At 46.7% G+C, this 16,912-nt stretch overlaps 1 protein-coding gene across 3 annotated transcripts; it reads right to left on the reverse strand.

Moving 5' to 3' along the window:
• Window positions 1-911: 911 nt before the first annotated feature.
• Window positions 912-14,554, reverse strand: eif2b3 (eukaryotic translation initiation factor 2B, subunit 3 gamma). Of its 3 annotated transcripts, none has more exons than XM_085930655.1 (13): window positions 14,389-14,554; window positions 14,231-14,277; window positions 13,599-13,755; window positions 12,672-12,829; window positions 10,448-10,607; window positions 10,264-10,375; window positions 7,438-7,527; window positions 6,128-6,264; window positions 5,835-6,025; window positions 5,686-5,751; window positions 5,407-5,555; window positions 2,694-2,797; window positions 912-1,056 (listed from the first exon to the last, which is right to left on the reverse strand). In XM_085930655.1, exons 3-13 carry the CDS (start codon window positions 13,744-13,746, stop codon window positions 1,004-1,006), a joined length of 1,368 nt encoding a protein of 455 aa, XP_085786781.1. In that variant the 5' UTR covers window positions 13,747-13,755; window positions 14,231-14,277; window positions 14,389-14,554; the 3' UTR covers window positions 912-1,003. The 3 variants fall into 3 exon arrangements, with proteins under 3 accessions (XP_085786781.1, XP_085786780.1, XP_085786779.1); XM_085930654.1 differs by having other exon boundaries at window positions 14,231-14,280; XM_085930653.1 differs by having other exon boundaries at window positions 14,231-14,554.
• Window positions 14,555-16,912: the final 2,358 nt, after the last annotated feature.

Raw genomic sequence — 16,912 nt, forward strand, 5'->3', positions numbered from 1 at the left:
AGAATGACTCGTGACAAAAGTCAACAAAAGCAGCCTGAAATCCTCACGCTCGTGCAAAAAAAGAAAATATAAGAATACATCAGTTCAACTGTTCTATCAAATGTTTGTCATTTTTGTGTTGAAAAGTCGCTCGCGCCTTTTTCCCCCAGCTTGGATTAGCTAATGGGTTCCCGACTCTTGAGCGCGTCAATGCACGCCATTTGTGACATCACATTTGTAGTGGCGACTTGTGAAAAGCATCCGGCGGTTTGTGAGCTTCTTCCGAACCACATGACGGGCTGGCTACCGACGAGACTGTACTGCCACATCGGAAGGCGGGGGGGGGCTTTCAAAGTCAATTTCATCCAAGTGTTTTATGCTCTCTCATCAGTGAGCCTTTCCTCCGACCGCTACTGACACATCCCCCCCCCAAAAAAAGTTTTAATAAATACTCAGACACAAAAGGAAAGCGAGGCCGTCATAAATCACACGCAAACACAAAGCTTCCACATAGACAACTCTGTCCGTGTCGTCAACCTGTAATTTAAGAAATGCTCTGTCGAAGGGATGCAATAAATCTTGTGACACCAAAAGGGGAAAAAGATGAGGTTGGGGCAAGAAAAGAAAGAAGACGGGCGTCGGCTGTTAACTGATACAGGATCAACTTGGGTGGTCCACAAGTGACACCATTTTTGTGTACAAATAAACGGAACCCCCCCCCCCACACACTCCATTGTGGTCACCACTCCCACCGCTTTTGCTCGACGACTCTGGTTTCCACAGCCGCACAACGTCAAGCGCGCGCACACACAGACTGGGAACACAAAGAGGGAGGAGCGCGCCACACTCCTATCAGCGGAACTCAATCATCCAGTACGGCCATTAGGAAAGCAAGCGCAGTAATAATAAAAGCACCATGTGAAAAGAATGAGTTGAGTGGATTTGAGTTTTTATTGAAAGACAACTTCCAAAGAGTGTAAAGTGTGTCAGCGCTTTCCGGATTGTGACGGTCAGGTGAGGTCACTTAGATCTCCATCAGCTGGTCTGTGCCAACAATGACCTCATTGGTCCGCTCAGCTATAGACACAAAACGACAACAGTTAAACCGGATGGGGGACAGCAAAAAAAAAGGAGGTCAAATGCATTCAGAATTCATTCCAACCTAATATAATAATACACCCAAAAAAAGTTGACAACCTGCATTTGTACAAACATCACACACATTAAGGACAAAACAGGAACACACATTGAAGCCAATCCTAACATGACGGGAGCTTTTTTTCGCCTAATTCGTAGTTTCCGATGCTTTGGAATTCCTCCCAGATGAGCCAGATGCGGCGTGGCCAGCCAGCCAGACTTAGCTCACGCTGCCTGCTACCTGAACCTCACAAAGGAAACAGATGATGCCTGAAAGTACGTCCGCCTTCAGCCGCCCGCCATGCGCGCCGAGCCCCCCGCCCCACATCTGGAGCCATCCAAAGCAAACGCCGAAGGAGAATAATGTTCCATTCACGCCAAGCGCCTTCCAGTGTGAAGGAATCTCCTTGCAAACGGCTTTTTCCTCAGCTGTGTGGATGGGAAGACAAATGGGGCGTGGGACGGCGAGAGCGAGGCCGCCGGATTTATTGCCCTGACTTGTCCCTAACCCAAATACTGAGGTAACCTGACGAGTTACGAGACGCCCTTTGCTCGAGTTTTGCGGTGACAGAGTTGAAAGTGAGCTGAACCGCTGGAGGTATAAAGGCAGTCGTGATGACAAAAGAAAATGGCCGCCGGATCTGGAGAAAGTTGCCTCACCGACCGCTGTGGGTATAAAGGCAGCATCACGGAAAGTCACGATGACAAAGAAAAAATGGCCGCCGGATCCGGAGAAAGTTGGCTCAGCGCTGTATTTACGAATCGGAAGTGAATGGGAACTAAATGTTTTTTCCGCAGCGCAGTGCGGGTGGGTGGGTGGCTGAGCCCACGGTGACGCGCCATACGCAGTCTGACCGCTCAGGCAATGCGGAAATGGCACAAAGGTAACAAATATTTCATCAACTCAACTGCTATTGGGGCCATGAAAGAGACAAAAGATGAAGCTTTAAAGGTCTTTGGCTGCCTGGCTTACGCAGTGGAATGACGCAAGCAGGTTTCCAGCATGTCAGCGACTGCGTGCTTTGCCAGTAGATTTGCTACACTGCAGAATCTCCCCCAAAAACCAAGAGGAAGGAACCTGCCTGTCTCCATCTCCGAAACAATAATGGACAGAAATGGATTTCATTGACAAGAAGGCAAAGCGCTCTTTCTCGATTGTTCTGGCAATTAGGTGGCGGCCCGAGCGTGCGTCTCTTTCTCTCAACGTGCATGTGTGCGCTGGACGTGGCTGGCTGGAGGGCGCTGCTGCTGTTGAATTCCGGGTGGTCCTCTTCTGGCCCTGCTCTCTAACCTCTCCATCAATGTGACACGCACTCACGCACAAACACTCCCGTGTAGTGTTGGCTACAAGAGGATTAAGGAAACGAAAAAAAATAAAATACTATTGCTTGATCATATGGAGAAAAATAAAAATAAAAAAAAGTCTTTCATTGGCACATTGATGCATTTTCGATATCAAATATCAAGGCAATGATTATTTTTGATTGAAGGAAAAAAATACAAAATATGTTGTATAAAGGATTTAAATAAAAAAAAAAGCAGGTTTGACGTTTTCATGGTGTGCATGGGGTGCTCACCCGCGGGTTCGATCCGTTGTCCACTTCCCACCAGGCAGTATTTGAGGTCCGAGCCTCGGCCAATGACGGCATTGTTGCAGATCACGCTGCCCTGGATGTTGCACCTGTGAAACGCCATTTCAACCACCATGAGTTCCATCTCCTACATTGCTACATTACAATGAGCAGCCAGAATATTAAATAGCTGATCAATTCCACAGTCAAAAGGCTTTACTGTGAAGTTCAAAACAGGATTGGCCCATTTGGTCTTTCAAAGCGCCTATGTAAGATCTGAGCTTGTTCAAAAGGTGCGTACACGCGCCCGCATACACACAGTTACGAGCATTCACACTGGGAGCGGCCCTGTGCGTCCACAGCTTTCCAACCGGCGACGAGCCACTCATGTCGTGCCACACCGGGCCTGTTCGCGCCGAAATATCCAGCATCCCTACCGAGCCCGATGACGTGACATTAGCATTTAGATGAAAGAAAAATAACCATGGGCACGTGCGTGAGCGGGTCGTAGGACATTGGGGGCGGGCGGGCGGGCGGGGGGGGGGTCTTGGAACTCCCACCTGAGCTGCCACTGCCAACTGTTCCCCTTCAGCCAAACCATAGCCATAAAATTTTTTGGAGAGGACACACAGACAGTCTTGTGCTGGCTGAACATGGAGGTTGTGTGTGTGTGTGAAACGTGTGGGATGGAGAACGTGTGTGTGTGTGTGTGTGTGTGTGTGCGCGCGCGCTTCAGTAGCTTGGGGAGACCGGTGGTGAACACATGTTGGTCTTGCCCGGCCAGTGACGCACACACACTTGGCCCTGTGTAGCTCCCAAACAGACAGGTTTGTATTGGCCCGTTTTATTCAGGTGGTTAAGCCAGGAAAGAGTGGAAGACGGCTTGTGTGTGTGTGTGTGTTTAAGCGACTGCCATGGCGGTGGTGGTGGTAGTTGGTGATGGGAGATTACAAGAATCCCAGTTTTGTAACATTAGCGAGAGACCACCAAAGAAGTTTCAAAGCTGAAACACCACTAATTACTAACACCAGGGCTCCTCCTTGCCATGACCACCCCATCCTCCCTCCCTCTGTCTCACACACATACACAGCCATCAACCCCCACCTCCTGCTTTACCCCCTCCCGTAAAGTTGACCCCTACTATCCCCCTTCCCAAACACGCAGCGCTTTGTCAACAAGCTGCGGTCAGCTCCAAACAAAGAAAGCAGAAATGCGAGGGGTTTCGTCGACATGGCCTGGGTCTGCTAATCCGCTCATACTGGCTCTTTCTTTCTTTCTTTCTTCCGTCCCCTCTTTCTCCTTCCTTCTCATGGAAAGAAAAGAAAGAATTGCAATTTTCTCTCCTTGCTTTGCCCACTTTCTTTGGCAACTCTTTCATGCCTTTGTGTGGGCGTCTACGTGGCCGTGATGAGGGTCCCCGCGCCGGCCGACGTCCTCGAGATGGCGTCGAGGACTCGCCGTAGAGAAAGGAGCGAGCAAGAAAAGAAGCAGAGCTTTTGAACAAGTGCCTAAAGAAGGTGGTCTCTAGTCCGGGCCAAGACGAATCTCAGCTCTACATGTTCATTCAACAGCGGCTTCTGCTTCTTGAAGTACGAGCGATTTCTTCTTGCAGCTGCACCAATGATGACACGGGTGAAATATGGGCAGCATCACACACCATTCCGATCCCTCGGCAAAGGAGGCTTTGTCGTGCTCGCTCGCTCGCTTGTTTACCTTTGAGAATAGGCAAAAAGTACTGAAGCGAAACCAAAAAAGGAGCCCGTCCAATGTAACAGTTCAATTATTCAACTCACAATATATACATCAATCTCTCTATCTATATATGGAGCCAAAGCCAACATGTTTTTCAGATGCGCTCGGCAGACTTCCTTCCACTCCCTCCTTTCCTAAACGGCGCAGGATTTTACTGTGTGGAGTAACAAGGGTTCATAGTGTTCTGCAAATTCCGTAAGCAGTGGGGATCCTGGTGTGGCCAAGTAAATTAGCGGTCAAATGAGATATTGGGATGTTGTGTGCTTCACTTGAGCAGCTCGCTGGCTGTTTGTTTGGAGCCGGCCTCTGGCTGGTCGCACACCAATAGGCACATTGTGAGCCCGCTCGGTGCGCCTTGTTCCACCCCGTGGAGGGAGGGAGGGAGGGAGGGAGAATGGAAAACAAAACCTGGGACAGCACCCATTTACACGACATCACACAAAATGAGTTCTAATATTGGACCGTTGCAAGATGTCATCGTGTGATGAGAAAAAGAAAGACCTCATAGCTGACTCTAATAATAGTTGGATAGGACCTGCAAATATGTTGCATTTGTATACAAAATTGCCCATTCATCTAGGGAGGTCAAATATTGTGAAAAAAGTGGCATCGTTCAAGAAAACAAATCCAAATGATAGAGGTCAGAATGCTCAAAGGGGGGGAAAAAAACAAAAACAAAAAAAAACAGGTCATGTGAGGAGAATACAAATCCTAACTTGAGCCGATTCTCAACATCTAACGATAGAAACGGCGAGCAGGAGTGTTTGATTCAGGGCCATTAAGGTTTTGGCTGTTGACAGTATCTTGGCGAGGAGAAAAAAAGAATTGAAATCATTAGTAAGAAAAGTGAGCGTGTACCAACTTCATCTTGCACCACCATTTAGGCTTGCAATTAGGACTTCAAGCATAAACATGCCGGGAGGGAAGAATTCTTTCTCGGTCTGTGTGCGCGCATGTGTGTTCTCACCCTTCTTCTACGGTAACCCCGTGCATAATGATAGAGTTGGTCACTCGGACTTTCTCCTTAATTGCGGTGGAGCTTCCGATGGTGGACCTCTTTATGGAAGTCTTATCTGCGATGTGACACAGAGCCCCAATCATGCTGTCGGATCCCATCTGAGCAGATGACAGAGCGCGGAGACATGACTCATAGTCGCCAAGCGCAGCAGTCCACGTGTGATCCTCGTCAAAGTCCAATAGAAACTCATCTGAGGACAATGATGTCGAAAGCACCGCTGACACAAACCTGACATCGCTCCGAAATGACGGCAGAAGGGTGGACTGCTGGCTCTTCAAACAAAAGCTTGGGAACCTTGCATAAGGACCGGAAAGAGAAAGGGGGGAGAACCAAAAATGAGCGGAATGATTCATTCGGACCACCTTTGCGCAACTTACCAGGCGGTTGGCCTCGATGTAGGCGGCGAGCGTATTGACGCGGCAGCAGAGGCCCTGCTCCATGATGTGCACGTAGCAACGGAGCTTGCCGCCGTGGTACGCCTCGCTCATGTCCCCGTGATGGTCGTTCCAGCAGGAGCGCTCCTGGGCCAGCTGGAGGAGGCCATCGTCGCGTGAGCAGATCAGGAGCTCTGCCACGAACCGCATCGGCGACCAAAATGTGATATGGGTCGGTACGCGGCCATCGATCCGAACAAATGGGAAAATAAATTCTGCAGCGGTGTGACGCTAACCATTGCTTGTCGAGTTGTCACTCTTCGTCTGGCTCTGCTCGTCACTGTCCTCTTTAAGTTTTGGAGCGCTCCTCGCTTTGGAAAACTGCTTGCGCACCAAATATGGCACGAGCTCGCCACGGATCGATGAGATGGATCTGCAGTCGAGAGGATTGAGGACAAGGAGGAGCGCTGGTTTAGTGGTAAAGCGGGAATGTCGCCATTTTACCACGCTTAGGATGATCAAGTTGTGGAAAGATGAGCGAGTAGGATGAAATGAAGTCAAGTGAACTTGAAGTATGTTTGCTGACGACATTTCTGCTATGTAAGATCATCTTTAATGCAAACATTCAACTTTGTAAAAGTATTGCATTTTTGAGCTGCCTGGCAGCATTTGTTTGCTATCTAAAAATAGATGCTTTTTTTTTTTTTTTCATTTTCTGTGCTGTGCTGCGCTGCTGTGCTGGAGTGTTTCTATCCCACACTTTGCAACCCCCTTCCTTTCCTTTAAAGGGGGAGATTAGAATTTCCATGTGAATGACAGGAGAAAAACAACAGTTACTCTGTCCGTCCGTGTCTTCTGGAGAGAAGGGAGAAAGGGAGACCGACTGAGGAGCTCAAATAACAAAATGTTTCAAAATTATTCATATAAGACAAGCGCCAATAAAGATGTGAAAGCTGGCAAATGATTGCTTCATTCAAATGACTTGGCCACGTGAGATTAGTGTTGGAATGGATGTTGTTTCATCAAGCTGGTGCAAAAAAAAAAGTGTCTTTCATTGCACTTGTGTCTTTTGGCCAAGCGGTCAAAGGATGAATTCCATGTTTGCTCAGACTACAAGCAGTTGACTTATTTCTCAGCTACCCACCCGTCCGTCCGTCCGTCCGTCCGTCGCCCGTATTATTTGGACCAAAGTGAATCGTGATGATGGAATTTGAGCAAGACCCAGAAACAATCAGGAAAGCTCAAAGACGCTTTTGCCACAGAGAAAGCACTTTCCGTTGTCACGGTTCGCACCTGATACGAAAGCGCTTCAATTCCACTTCCTCTTTCCAGCCAGGCAGGCAGGCAGGCAGGACGGAGGGCAAATTTGAGCACTGGCGTTGGGTGGCCAGGTGACAGGGCTCCGTTTCACAGGCTAGCGGCCTTACAGCCTGTCTCACTGACACGTTGTAAAACCAATTAACACCAGCTCGCTAACAGGACCTTTCAAAGCCTCGCACGCTACGTAACCCTGGTCAACATTTGCTCCAGATTAAAGCGGCCAATGCCCGAATCTGGACAGCGTTTGCTAGAGTTAAGAAAGCTTGGGAGGAAACCGGGAACTCACTTGTTGTCGGTCAGAAAGTCCACCACTGCTTTTTTCACGCAGTATAGGTGAGCGTCCAGAAGGCCAGTTTTGATGAGCATCCTCGGATGTCTGGAGAGAGAACACCGCGGTGTAAGCATTCATCATTGACACTTTAAGATTGTGCGGGCAGGTTTATGTCGGTGGCTTGCATACATACAAACGCACCTTGACATTTAGAGAAAAGCAAGTCATCCTTCAGGCTTCGATCAAACCCATTTTTTTTACGCCATACGCATACTCCTCTTCCGCCACCCGTTTGCTTATTAGATGGTTAAAAAAAAAAAAAGAAAAAAAAGACAGGGTGTGGGCTCTCCCTAAAAGAGACGACGCCAAACTTTTACTACGTAACATTTTCCGAGACACGCTGTAGTTAGTTATTTGGATTCTTTTTTGAGGTTGGAAGCTATTGATTTGAAAGGACTGGGTCTCATTAGCACACAACAATCGTGCAGCTTTGACAAAATGAAAAGCAGACATTTTGCGGTCGGCTCTTCACACTGGAGCTTTGACACGAAAACCTTGATTTTCATTTCCAAAACAGAACCAAAGAATGTCTGGCAAGTCCCGACACTTGAAAATGACTGATGCGCCATGTCCGCAAGCCTGACTGCTTGTCTTCATCTGAGCATTACGACTGACTAATGATGACAAAAGGTTAGAATGACAAATAATGACGTCGTGTCACACAAGGGATGTGCATAAGCTTTCATTTTGGTCTCATTTTTGATGCCTCTTTTGCTTACACGCAGCACGCACGGCGTGTCGTTTGGTTGTAAGCGTAAAGGCACGGTGAGTGGAACCGTGGCAGAACGCTAATACCCTCATTAGTCGGGTTTCCTCATCTGAGCCGAGGGGCTTATTTGGTTGTAGCCTGCCAAATCAAAACGCCTGGGATTCCCTTCACACTTTTCATTTGGAGTCTCGTATCTGACGCGGCTTAAACCCAGGATAGTCTGGCATCGCCGTGATCGGGAAAGTGTGCAACGTCATGAAATCAAGGTGGATGAAAAAAGTTCAGGGCCAAATGGCCATTTGAGCAATCTAGCCTCGTAAATCATCCAATTTCAGTCTTTCATTGAACGGAAAGGATTGAGTTCAATACACAAAAAGGAATACTACCTGATGACAGATAACGTAACTCACGAGAGCCTAGGTAGTGCATGAAGGCACTTTGTTGTTGCAATCATATTGGAAACAGATGGAAAGGAGCTTCCTCCTTGAAAATCTTTCAATGATGCCGCAATACTCGCCGACATCAACTCAACAGCTAGCAGAACTCCCGAGCGGCCCGCTTAAACATGAGTTACGCTCATAAGATGAGGGGAATGGCTTTTTAAAAAAGTATAGTACACAATAAATCATCAATCGAGCTCTTTTGTCAGGGCGGGCGTTTCTGTTGAGTGCGCTCAACTGTCAAGAAAACATCACTACAGATTTGGATGCTACTTTGTCTTTCTTAGGCTGACAAATGACTACACCGCTTGGAAATAAAGCCACTGAAAGCCTCCGTTCCGTGGCTGGAATATATCCCAGCAGGTCACGGCGTGGCTTTTTCTGACCACACGCTGGCCGTCACGTTGTTGAACATTTCAAATTCTCTTTTGGCAAGCTCTTGCCAATTTCCTCCTTGACGTACGTTCCCTCGTGGCCAGTGACCTGTACAGCCAAGCGCTGTAAAGTGGCCAACCGGCCGTGCTAGCGTATTATCGAAAGAGAATTTGCATTTTTGAGGTGTGGGCATAGCTAGCTAGCTGACGAAATGGCGCAATTGGGCCGGATGAAGTCGCTCAATCTTTTCACGTTTTCAGCAACGATCTTCAAATGTGTATCATGTATTTGGAAACAAATCTCCCAATTCACTCGACAGGCCCTTTAAGATAACAAATCGCTCGTTAAATATGTGGTGTTTTATCGTATGGTTGATCCCGTCGTTTTCTTCCATCCATCACATTTACAAACGGTGGACGAACGTTCAGCGAGCACACCAAAGACGGAAGAAAAAAAAGAAAAGAAAACAAATCTGTATATGCTTCTGATGGGACAAGCGAGGGGCTCGAGGGAAACTGATGTGTAAAACAGTCCCGCGACCGATAAACTACCCACCAGTGGCTTGTAGAAATCCCAAACTCCGGAAACGAGTCCCTGACATTCCTGTTTTCATGACATCGAAACACTTTTTATGCTTTGCTTGTGTCATTGTTTCATATCTTGCTAAATAGATTGGAGGCTTGGAAGTCAGAAATATTTTGCTGCGGACATCTTGATAACATCACCAAAGAATGCTCATTCCAGCACCATGTTGTCTTGGATGCATTAATGTGTGGTTCGAAAACATTTTTCTTGGGTAACGAGCAAAATTTACATGCATGCGTGTGTGTGTGTGTGTGTGTGTGTGTGTGAGAGAGGGCCGAGACTGAAACGTTTTCTGTGCAAGGACGCTTGTAAGCAGCTGCTCTGGACCCCGCTCTCATTTTCCAGAATTTACAGTGGCTTTGGCTCCGTGAAGTATTTACGAGCTCCCAAAACGCTGCTCTCGCTCGCGCGTGCGTACGTACGTACGTGCATTTTAGGACCAGGAAATGAAAACCTACCTCACGTTCCCTTCCTGTAACAAATATCCCACACAGCAGCTACGGAAACCCTGATCAGAACCAAAACATCTGCTCCACTAACAAAGTGCAATGTCGTAACGTTGAGTGTGTGTGTGTGTGTGTGTGTGTGTGTGTGGCGCTCCACGTTCACACTGCGCACACACTTCTTCATCAATGGACATTCCAATATTACAATTCAGCTCGATGAGCTTACTTGTTCAAAATGGACTTCCTAATGGATAGGCCGTCCTCCAAATCCACCTCGTTGGCCATAAACAAGACCCTCTTGCCTGATTGGTCCACGCCTACAAAATCTCGCTGCTCAGCTGCAGGGGAACAAATAAAAACATCGATTTGAGCTATCATCCAAATCACGTGGAAAATGTTTTTGAATTGACCTGCTTTCTTCTTTCCCTTTTGGCCTGGAACGGTCTCTGTGAATTCATGGGATTTGCTCATCAGCATAGCCAAAGTTGCATCGTGGGCTCGAAAGAGATCCACCACCTCGTGGAGCGCCACGTCTGTTATCACGTCGCAACTCAACACCAGGATGTCGGTCTGAGGAGGCAAATTAGAAAGAGACAAAGACGAGAGTCCTTTGAAGATCCATAGAAGGGCCCTGGCTGGACGCTAAAAAGAGAGGCCGTGCGTGCGTGCGTGCGTGCGTATTCACAGTTCACGTTTGATGACGAGGAAAGGGGATTTTTGACTACTACTGGGCAATGCACTAAACCTAGCTTAAGATATCACTTACACAGCAGGCGAGTGAGTGCAAGCGCTATCAGTGGTTACGTCACGTGTACCGTATATGCGCATGTATGCATGCCTCTGTTCACAGCAGCCATTTGTCTACTCAGTCATGCAGCCGGCCGGGCTAATCCTACCATTAGTATTGACAGAGATACCGCTACGATGGCTCGTCACTTGAAAATGGACAGTACTCGCAATGCCATATGAAGATCGTTCCATCAAAAGTCGCACACGCGTCAGTGAGGGGAGTGTATGAATGAGTTCAAGGGTCATGTAGTTGACCTGCCCACATCTTATAGCCCAGTCTGGTCTGGAATTGGCCACAGGAAGCTAACATTGCGAGGCGTCTACCCACGCGGCAGGAGATCTACCCACACAGGTCTCCACTCTGTCTTAACACGCACGAAGGCCAGCAAACACCACGGAACACACACACACGGACGCTCGCAGGCGACGGCGGAGTGGAGTCAGCTGGGGAGACAGAGACACTCTGGCCTTTCAACAGCCAGGATCTCTGGACAGTTCAGGTCAGGTCAGGTCAGGTCAGGACCACACGCAAGCACGCTCGCACGCAGGCTTACCACACATGGAGTCACACTGTCTTTTATTCTGGTGGCGGTAGGTAGTCCCGCTGGCAAAATGCCACCATTTGCATTGATAACACAGGAGGAGTTGTGACAGCTCTGCGGTTCACGTGATCCAACTTCATTGGCATAGGATACTACGATGTATTCCAAATTGAATTTGTTGTTTTCAAGCAGCGTCGGTTCTCCATCTCACCCCAATATCTCTCTCTTCACCTTTTGTCATGTCGACAAACGTTTGAGTCAGGTCTGCCAAGTGATTCAAAGTGAGTGGTCCTAAAAATGTCCAAGAGGCTTTGAACATACAAAACAAAAAGTGCACGCTAAGTACACCTTTCACTCATTGGGCTTAACGGGAAAACCGTTGGCAACAATCAGGCGTAGGCATCCATCTTTGCGCCGCTTCGCTAGACAAAATAAAATATGCTGCTTGTAATCTCCCTTTTCAGGGAACAGTAACTCTCTGGTCCCTGAAAGTGCGGAGGGATTATTTGAAGTATTTTGTTTGATGGGTAACACAAAATCCCCTCATAGAAGGTTGTTAGTAGAAAGAGACGGACGGGCGAGTGTGTGTCTATTCTGTATTCCTGCTCTGGACTGACAGTTTGATTGATTCGGCTGCTGGGATTTGGCAGGCCATGGTTCTGGTCCCTCACTCACCACCCTCCAGTGTGAGTGTGTATGTAACTCAATGCCTCTAATCTAGCTGGCTGCTCAAAGGATTACGGACTCCAATATCCTCAACGGGAGCGTGAGGGAACTTGCCCCATTGGAGTGCGCTTGCGTGCCGTTACACCGGAGGTTAAACAAAGAGCTCTTGGGCAAAATCTCGGCGATTTCATACAAGTGCCGGAGGGAGGGAGGGAGGGAGGGAGGGAGGGAGGGGGCATTCGACCTGTCAAAACGCATCCTTAGACACAGAGTATTGCATGGTAAATATGTCAGTCATACACAATTTGATTGATCTAACATTTGTATCAATGGGATTAGGCTGTGTAAACAAAATATCTTGGCAGGAAAAAGGAGTGCTTGTCACTACTTGGAAGCAACCAGCAGAGGGCGCAACTCATTCATGCCCAGTAGCTTTGCTAGCTAATTGAGCTTGCAGTGGCTATGTGCAAAATAAGCAAATGCTTTGGCGTTTGTTGGCTCCGTAGATGAGCATTTTAAGTTCTGATAAGTGGCACTTACCTGATTATGCAATCATTAGTTTCATGAAATGTCATCAGTTTCAGTTGAAGGTCAAACTTAACCTAACATACATGACGATTGTTTGCGTGCACGACACCTTGATCTTGGGCTGGATGTGCCGGAGGGCGTCGGCCGTGCCCATGTCTTCGTCTTCCGGGATGCAAACAAAGTCCAGTTTCATCTTCACGTCCATCTTCAGTTTGACGTCTGTGCTCATCATCTTCTGGACCTCCTTGGTGGTGATCACAATCACCTCTGATGACAAAGCAAAGAACAAGTCTCGAAGCAATTCATGGCTGCGGCGAGTCTGGGTTTAATAAGAACGACTCTTCCTAACGTCACATTAGATGTCCACTGGTGCATTTCAAGCGCCCAAATGAAACTTGACTTGAAGTGGATAATAACGTGAGCAGACCTCTTTAACGCATGTAAGGATTGCTGCCTTATCTGTACGTAGAAAATGGTTTGTGTAATGCATTCGCTCACTTGCTGTGTCAGCCTAGTAAAAGTAAATTGCAGGCCTTTGGCTCGCTGGCTACACACCGTAAAAAAAGTGCTGGCCACACATGGTGATTATATCTGAAATGGAGTTTTATTAAGGGCAGTGAGGAGCAACAGGCTTTTTGTTGTTGTTGTTTTTTTACAATGAGCAGCCCTGTTTACTGGCAAGAACAGCACACTGCAACAAATCCCTTTATAAGCCAAATGTTTCTGGACCGACAGCAAGTCGCAGCACACGAGGCCAAAACACTGCAGTGTAAGTGGAGTCAGGATGCGCGCGCGCATCTGACAATGGCTGATGAAGTGTTGAATGGCCAGAAAAACAGCCAGAGATATTATACACACATATATATATGCTTAGAATGCATTTTCAGCGTGTTAATACAATGAGGCTTTTTTGTTGTAAAACATTGTATCATCAAACAATGGTTCATAACAGACCCACAATAGTATATATTAGTAAGAGAAAAAGCATTAAAAAAAAAAAACAGGCGCACGTCCAATGGAAAGCTTTAATGCTCACCGTCAAAGCCGACCCTCTCCAGCAGGTTTAGAGGGTACCATATCAGGGGCCTGTTGCCAACTGGAAGCATCGCTTTGGGGGTGTTATACGTCAGGTCGGTCATCCGCGAGCCCCCACCGGCCGCCATCATCACCGCCTGCAGCTCCATATTGTCTGACTGCAAGAGGGACCAACTTATTTCAATCACATTAACACCTGTGCGCGACAGTTTTTGTTGTTGCTACCACTCCTAAGTAAAATAGCACCCGAAAAAATCCTCCAGGACATCAACTGTGAGACAGACGGGTTAACCATTATACTCCACTATAAACGCAGCCAGTGTTACCTACCAATAGGGGCATTTTACCGGAAGTTCATTCCCTCAGGTGTGAGGTGGCTGGATGTCCATGTGGAGAATGTTAGTACAACAGTGACTCTCCCGCATTTCAAATGTTTGTGTGTATAAAACCATCATGTGGAGAAAGGAACAGTACACAAGAGGTAAAGAGAAGTGACAGGTGAATGATGAATTGCATGAATGGACGGACGGTGAAACCTTTACAGTAGCCCGGTTGAAACGTGACTTAATCTCAAATCCTGACAGAATGCTTAAAAGGAAAAAGCAGTTGAATGAGACGAAATGAAAAGTTTACCTCTCAGCGACTCCTGAATCCCGGTCGACACATGTGATCTGAATGGGCTGCTGTCAAAGAGTTGTTAGCACTCGGCTAACTCTTAGCACTTGGCATAAATCTAAAGACTGCTGCTTAGTCGACGGGTGACGAAGCGTTGGGATTCGACAGCGAATTACCTTAAAATCTCAGATGAGCTCCCCTCGGAGAAAGTTGACCGACCGACCGACCGACCGCTAAAAGATCGGAAGGAGACGAAAGGTACAAGTTGTGCGCTATGTTGCCAGAACAGCGGTTCAACCGTAACAAGTTCGACCGGGAAACAATCCCAGTGACAAGATAGTTCCACCCCAAAAAACAACTACCCACAATTAGAAACCAATTGTACTTTACTGTCCAGTGATGTAATACTGTATTTGGTTTCATTTTAAACAACACAAGTCTTAGCTTTTGTGTGTATCAAAAAGTAATTGATTCATAATATGAAATAATGACTACTAATTTAGAGCTGATGTTATTGTTATTATTTTATCATTAGTAGTCGTAAAAAATGAAATATTTGATCTGATTTACTTACTTTGGTTACATCACTGTGATGGAATTTCCTTTCCCCCCATTTTCTTGACAGTAATACAAAGTGGTGAGAACAGATTAGCAGCCACAAGCCACTCAACAACTCCTACTGACTTCAAGGTTGACAACTCCCATTTCACATAGCTGAGAGAGACGTAACAGCAAATTGAGCTCGGGGAATGTGGCCAGGAGATGAGCTTGACTGCTTGCTCCAAAGTAGAAGACGGAGAGAACAGTACACATAAACTATACTCCACCAATGTCAGAAAACAGAAATACAAATATAGAGGGGTGGGGGAGAGACAAAAGTCAATTGCAATTTATGGGATCATATTATTGTCTAACAGCCCTGAAAAACTGACACGTGATCCACTATTGGCTCAAAATGTTTTCTGCTTTGACAATGTCTATATTTTGTGTCATGTTTCATGAACTTATGGGTCCAACCATAAATCAGGCTGGCTATGTCCTAAACTGGAGCCCCGTGGGCCAAATTTGGCTCGACACATGATTTGATGTGGCCCGCAAAAGCAACATTATTGTTGAAAATGACAACTTTATAGTCTCAAATAGTCTTCAAATTTCATTTGAATTGTAGGGTTGTTGTTTTTTTTCGGATGGGATCAGGATCAATGATAGAGGTACACTCTCTCGACCTAGGTGCAAGCAGCGTGGCTTGACCTTTGAATGCGGATGGTTGTTTGTCTCTATAAATTTCCAGTGATTGACTGGCGACCAATCTAGTCGGGATAGGCTGCAGCTCCTGTCAACAGTCGACGCTATTGGAAATGAGAGACATGATTGATATCAGAATGAAGATTTCTTTTTTCCACGAGTGGTGCAACTAATTTGTCAGTTCTAAACGGCTGTCCAAGCCCCAGACAGAAATACAAAAACACATTGCATTGAGAAATCTGTGCATGTGTGCTTGTCTGGACCCAGAATGACTTGAAATGGAGCCTTAAGATTTCCTCAGGCCTCCCCCCTCTGCTGCAGCATCCTGTAAATCATTCTCAATTCAGCGAAACAAGCCAGTTGGATTACCTCACTTTGGATCATAAACATATTCAGCGCAGACCACCCAGATGCAGAGCAGAGCAGAGTCTGACTGTTGCGTGAGGTCGACTTTACCAACACGTTGAAATGCGCCCTCACACATTTGCATGTACGTGTTATGTACATATAGTGTACGTAGTATGTTGCGCTTTGCGTTTGCCAGTCTCATGTGGCTAAACGCCGCTGCCGCGGAAACCTAGAAAGGCCCGTTTAAAATTCAATGTCAGAGATTAACACACGCACATAAAATCCAACGATAAAGATGTCTCATAGCGCGCTTGGCCAAAAGCACTAACACACTTTGATTTGGTGTAAAACTTTTCTTTGAGTTGTGTTCATTCGAAATGTTGTGACTTTGAATGCCTCATTGTCACTTGCGTATCAAACTGAAGATTTTCACAAGGGGAAAACAAATTTGATCAACAACAATTCTTTAAAAACAGCTGCAAAATGTTTTGGAGTCGACATCATTGTTACCAGACCTTGACATCCCCCCCCTCTCTCTCTCTTTTTAATTGGTTCTTTCTCTCCACACACAGGAAAGATCGGGAAGCCAGGCCTGCGTCAGAACCTGGAAGTGGATGTTTTTGAAAGAAGAATATTTTGGGCAGGTGCCCTGGCACAATCAAACTGTGAGTACCTTTATTTATGTGTTTGAAAATCAGTGTGTCGAAGGAATCGAGTTGAAGCGCTTAAGCAACAGTGACATGTTTACTAGCTAAGACGTCTTCAATTGTACACATTGTAGAAATGCATTCGGTGATGACCCAAAAACCATCATCACTCCTAATAAAATACTTTATAGTCTTGACAGTTTTTTTGTCATACTGCAGCAAGTGAATTGTCAGAGCGCTGCTTGCCATCTGCAGACAGAGAGCCACTGTTCATTCAGATGTTTCAGCTCCCCGTGGATCTCCCGTATGGAGGATACATTTGTCGAAGATCCAAACTACGCGGCAGTGAGCGCCGTTACATTGTCTGTCTGCGTGTGTTGCTTGACCGTTTGTATTCTGCTCGTTATTGCAGTGTAACGTAAAGCCGACGAGAGTAAGCGTGCCATCGTGTATTATTATG

The sequence above is a fragment of the Syngnathus leptorhynchus genome, chromosome 14, assembly GCF_054491065.1.
Source record: "Syngnathus leptorhynchus isolate UIUO chromosome 14, UIUO_Slep, whole genome shotgun sequence".
NCBI lineage: Eukaryota > Metazoa > Chordata > Actinopteri > Syngnathiformes > Syngnathidae > Syngnathus > Syngnathus leptorhynchus.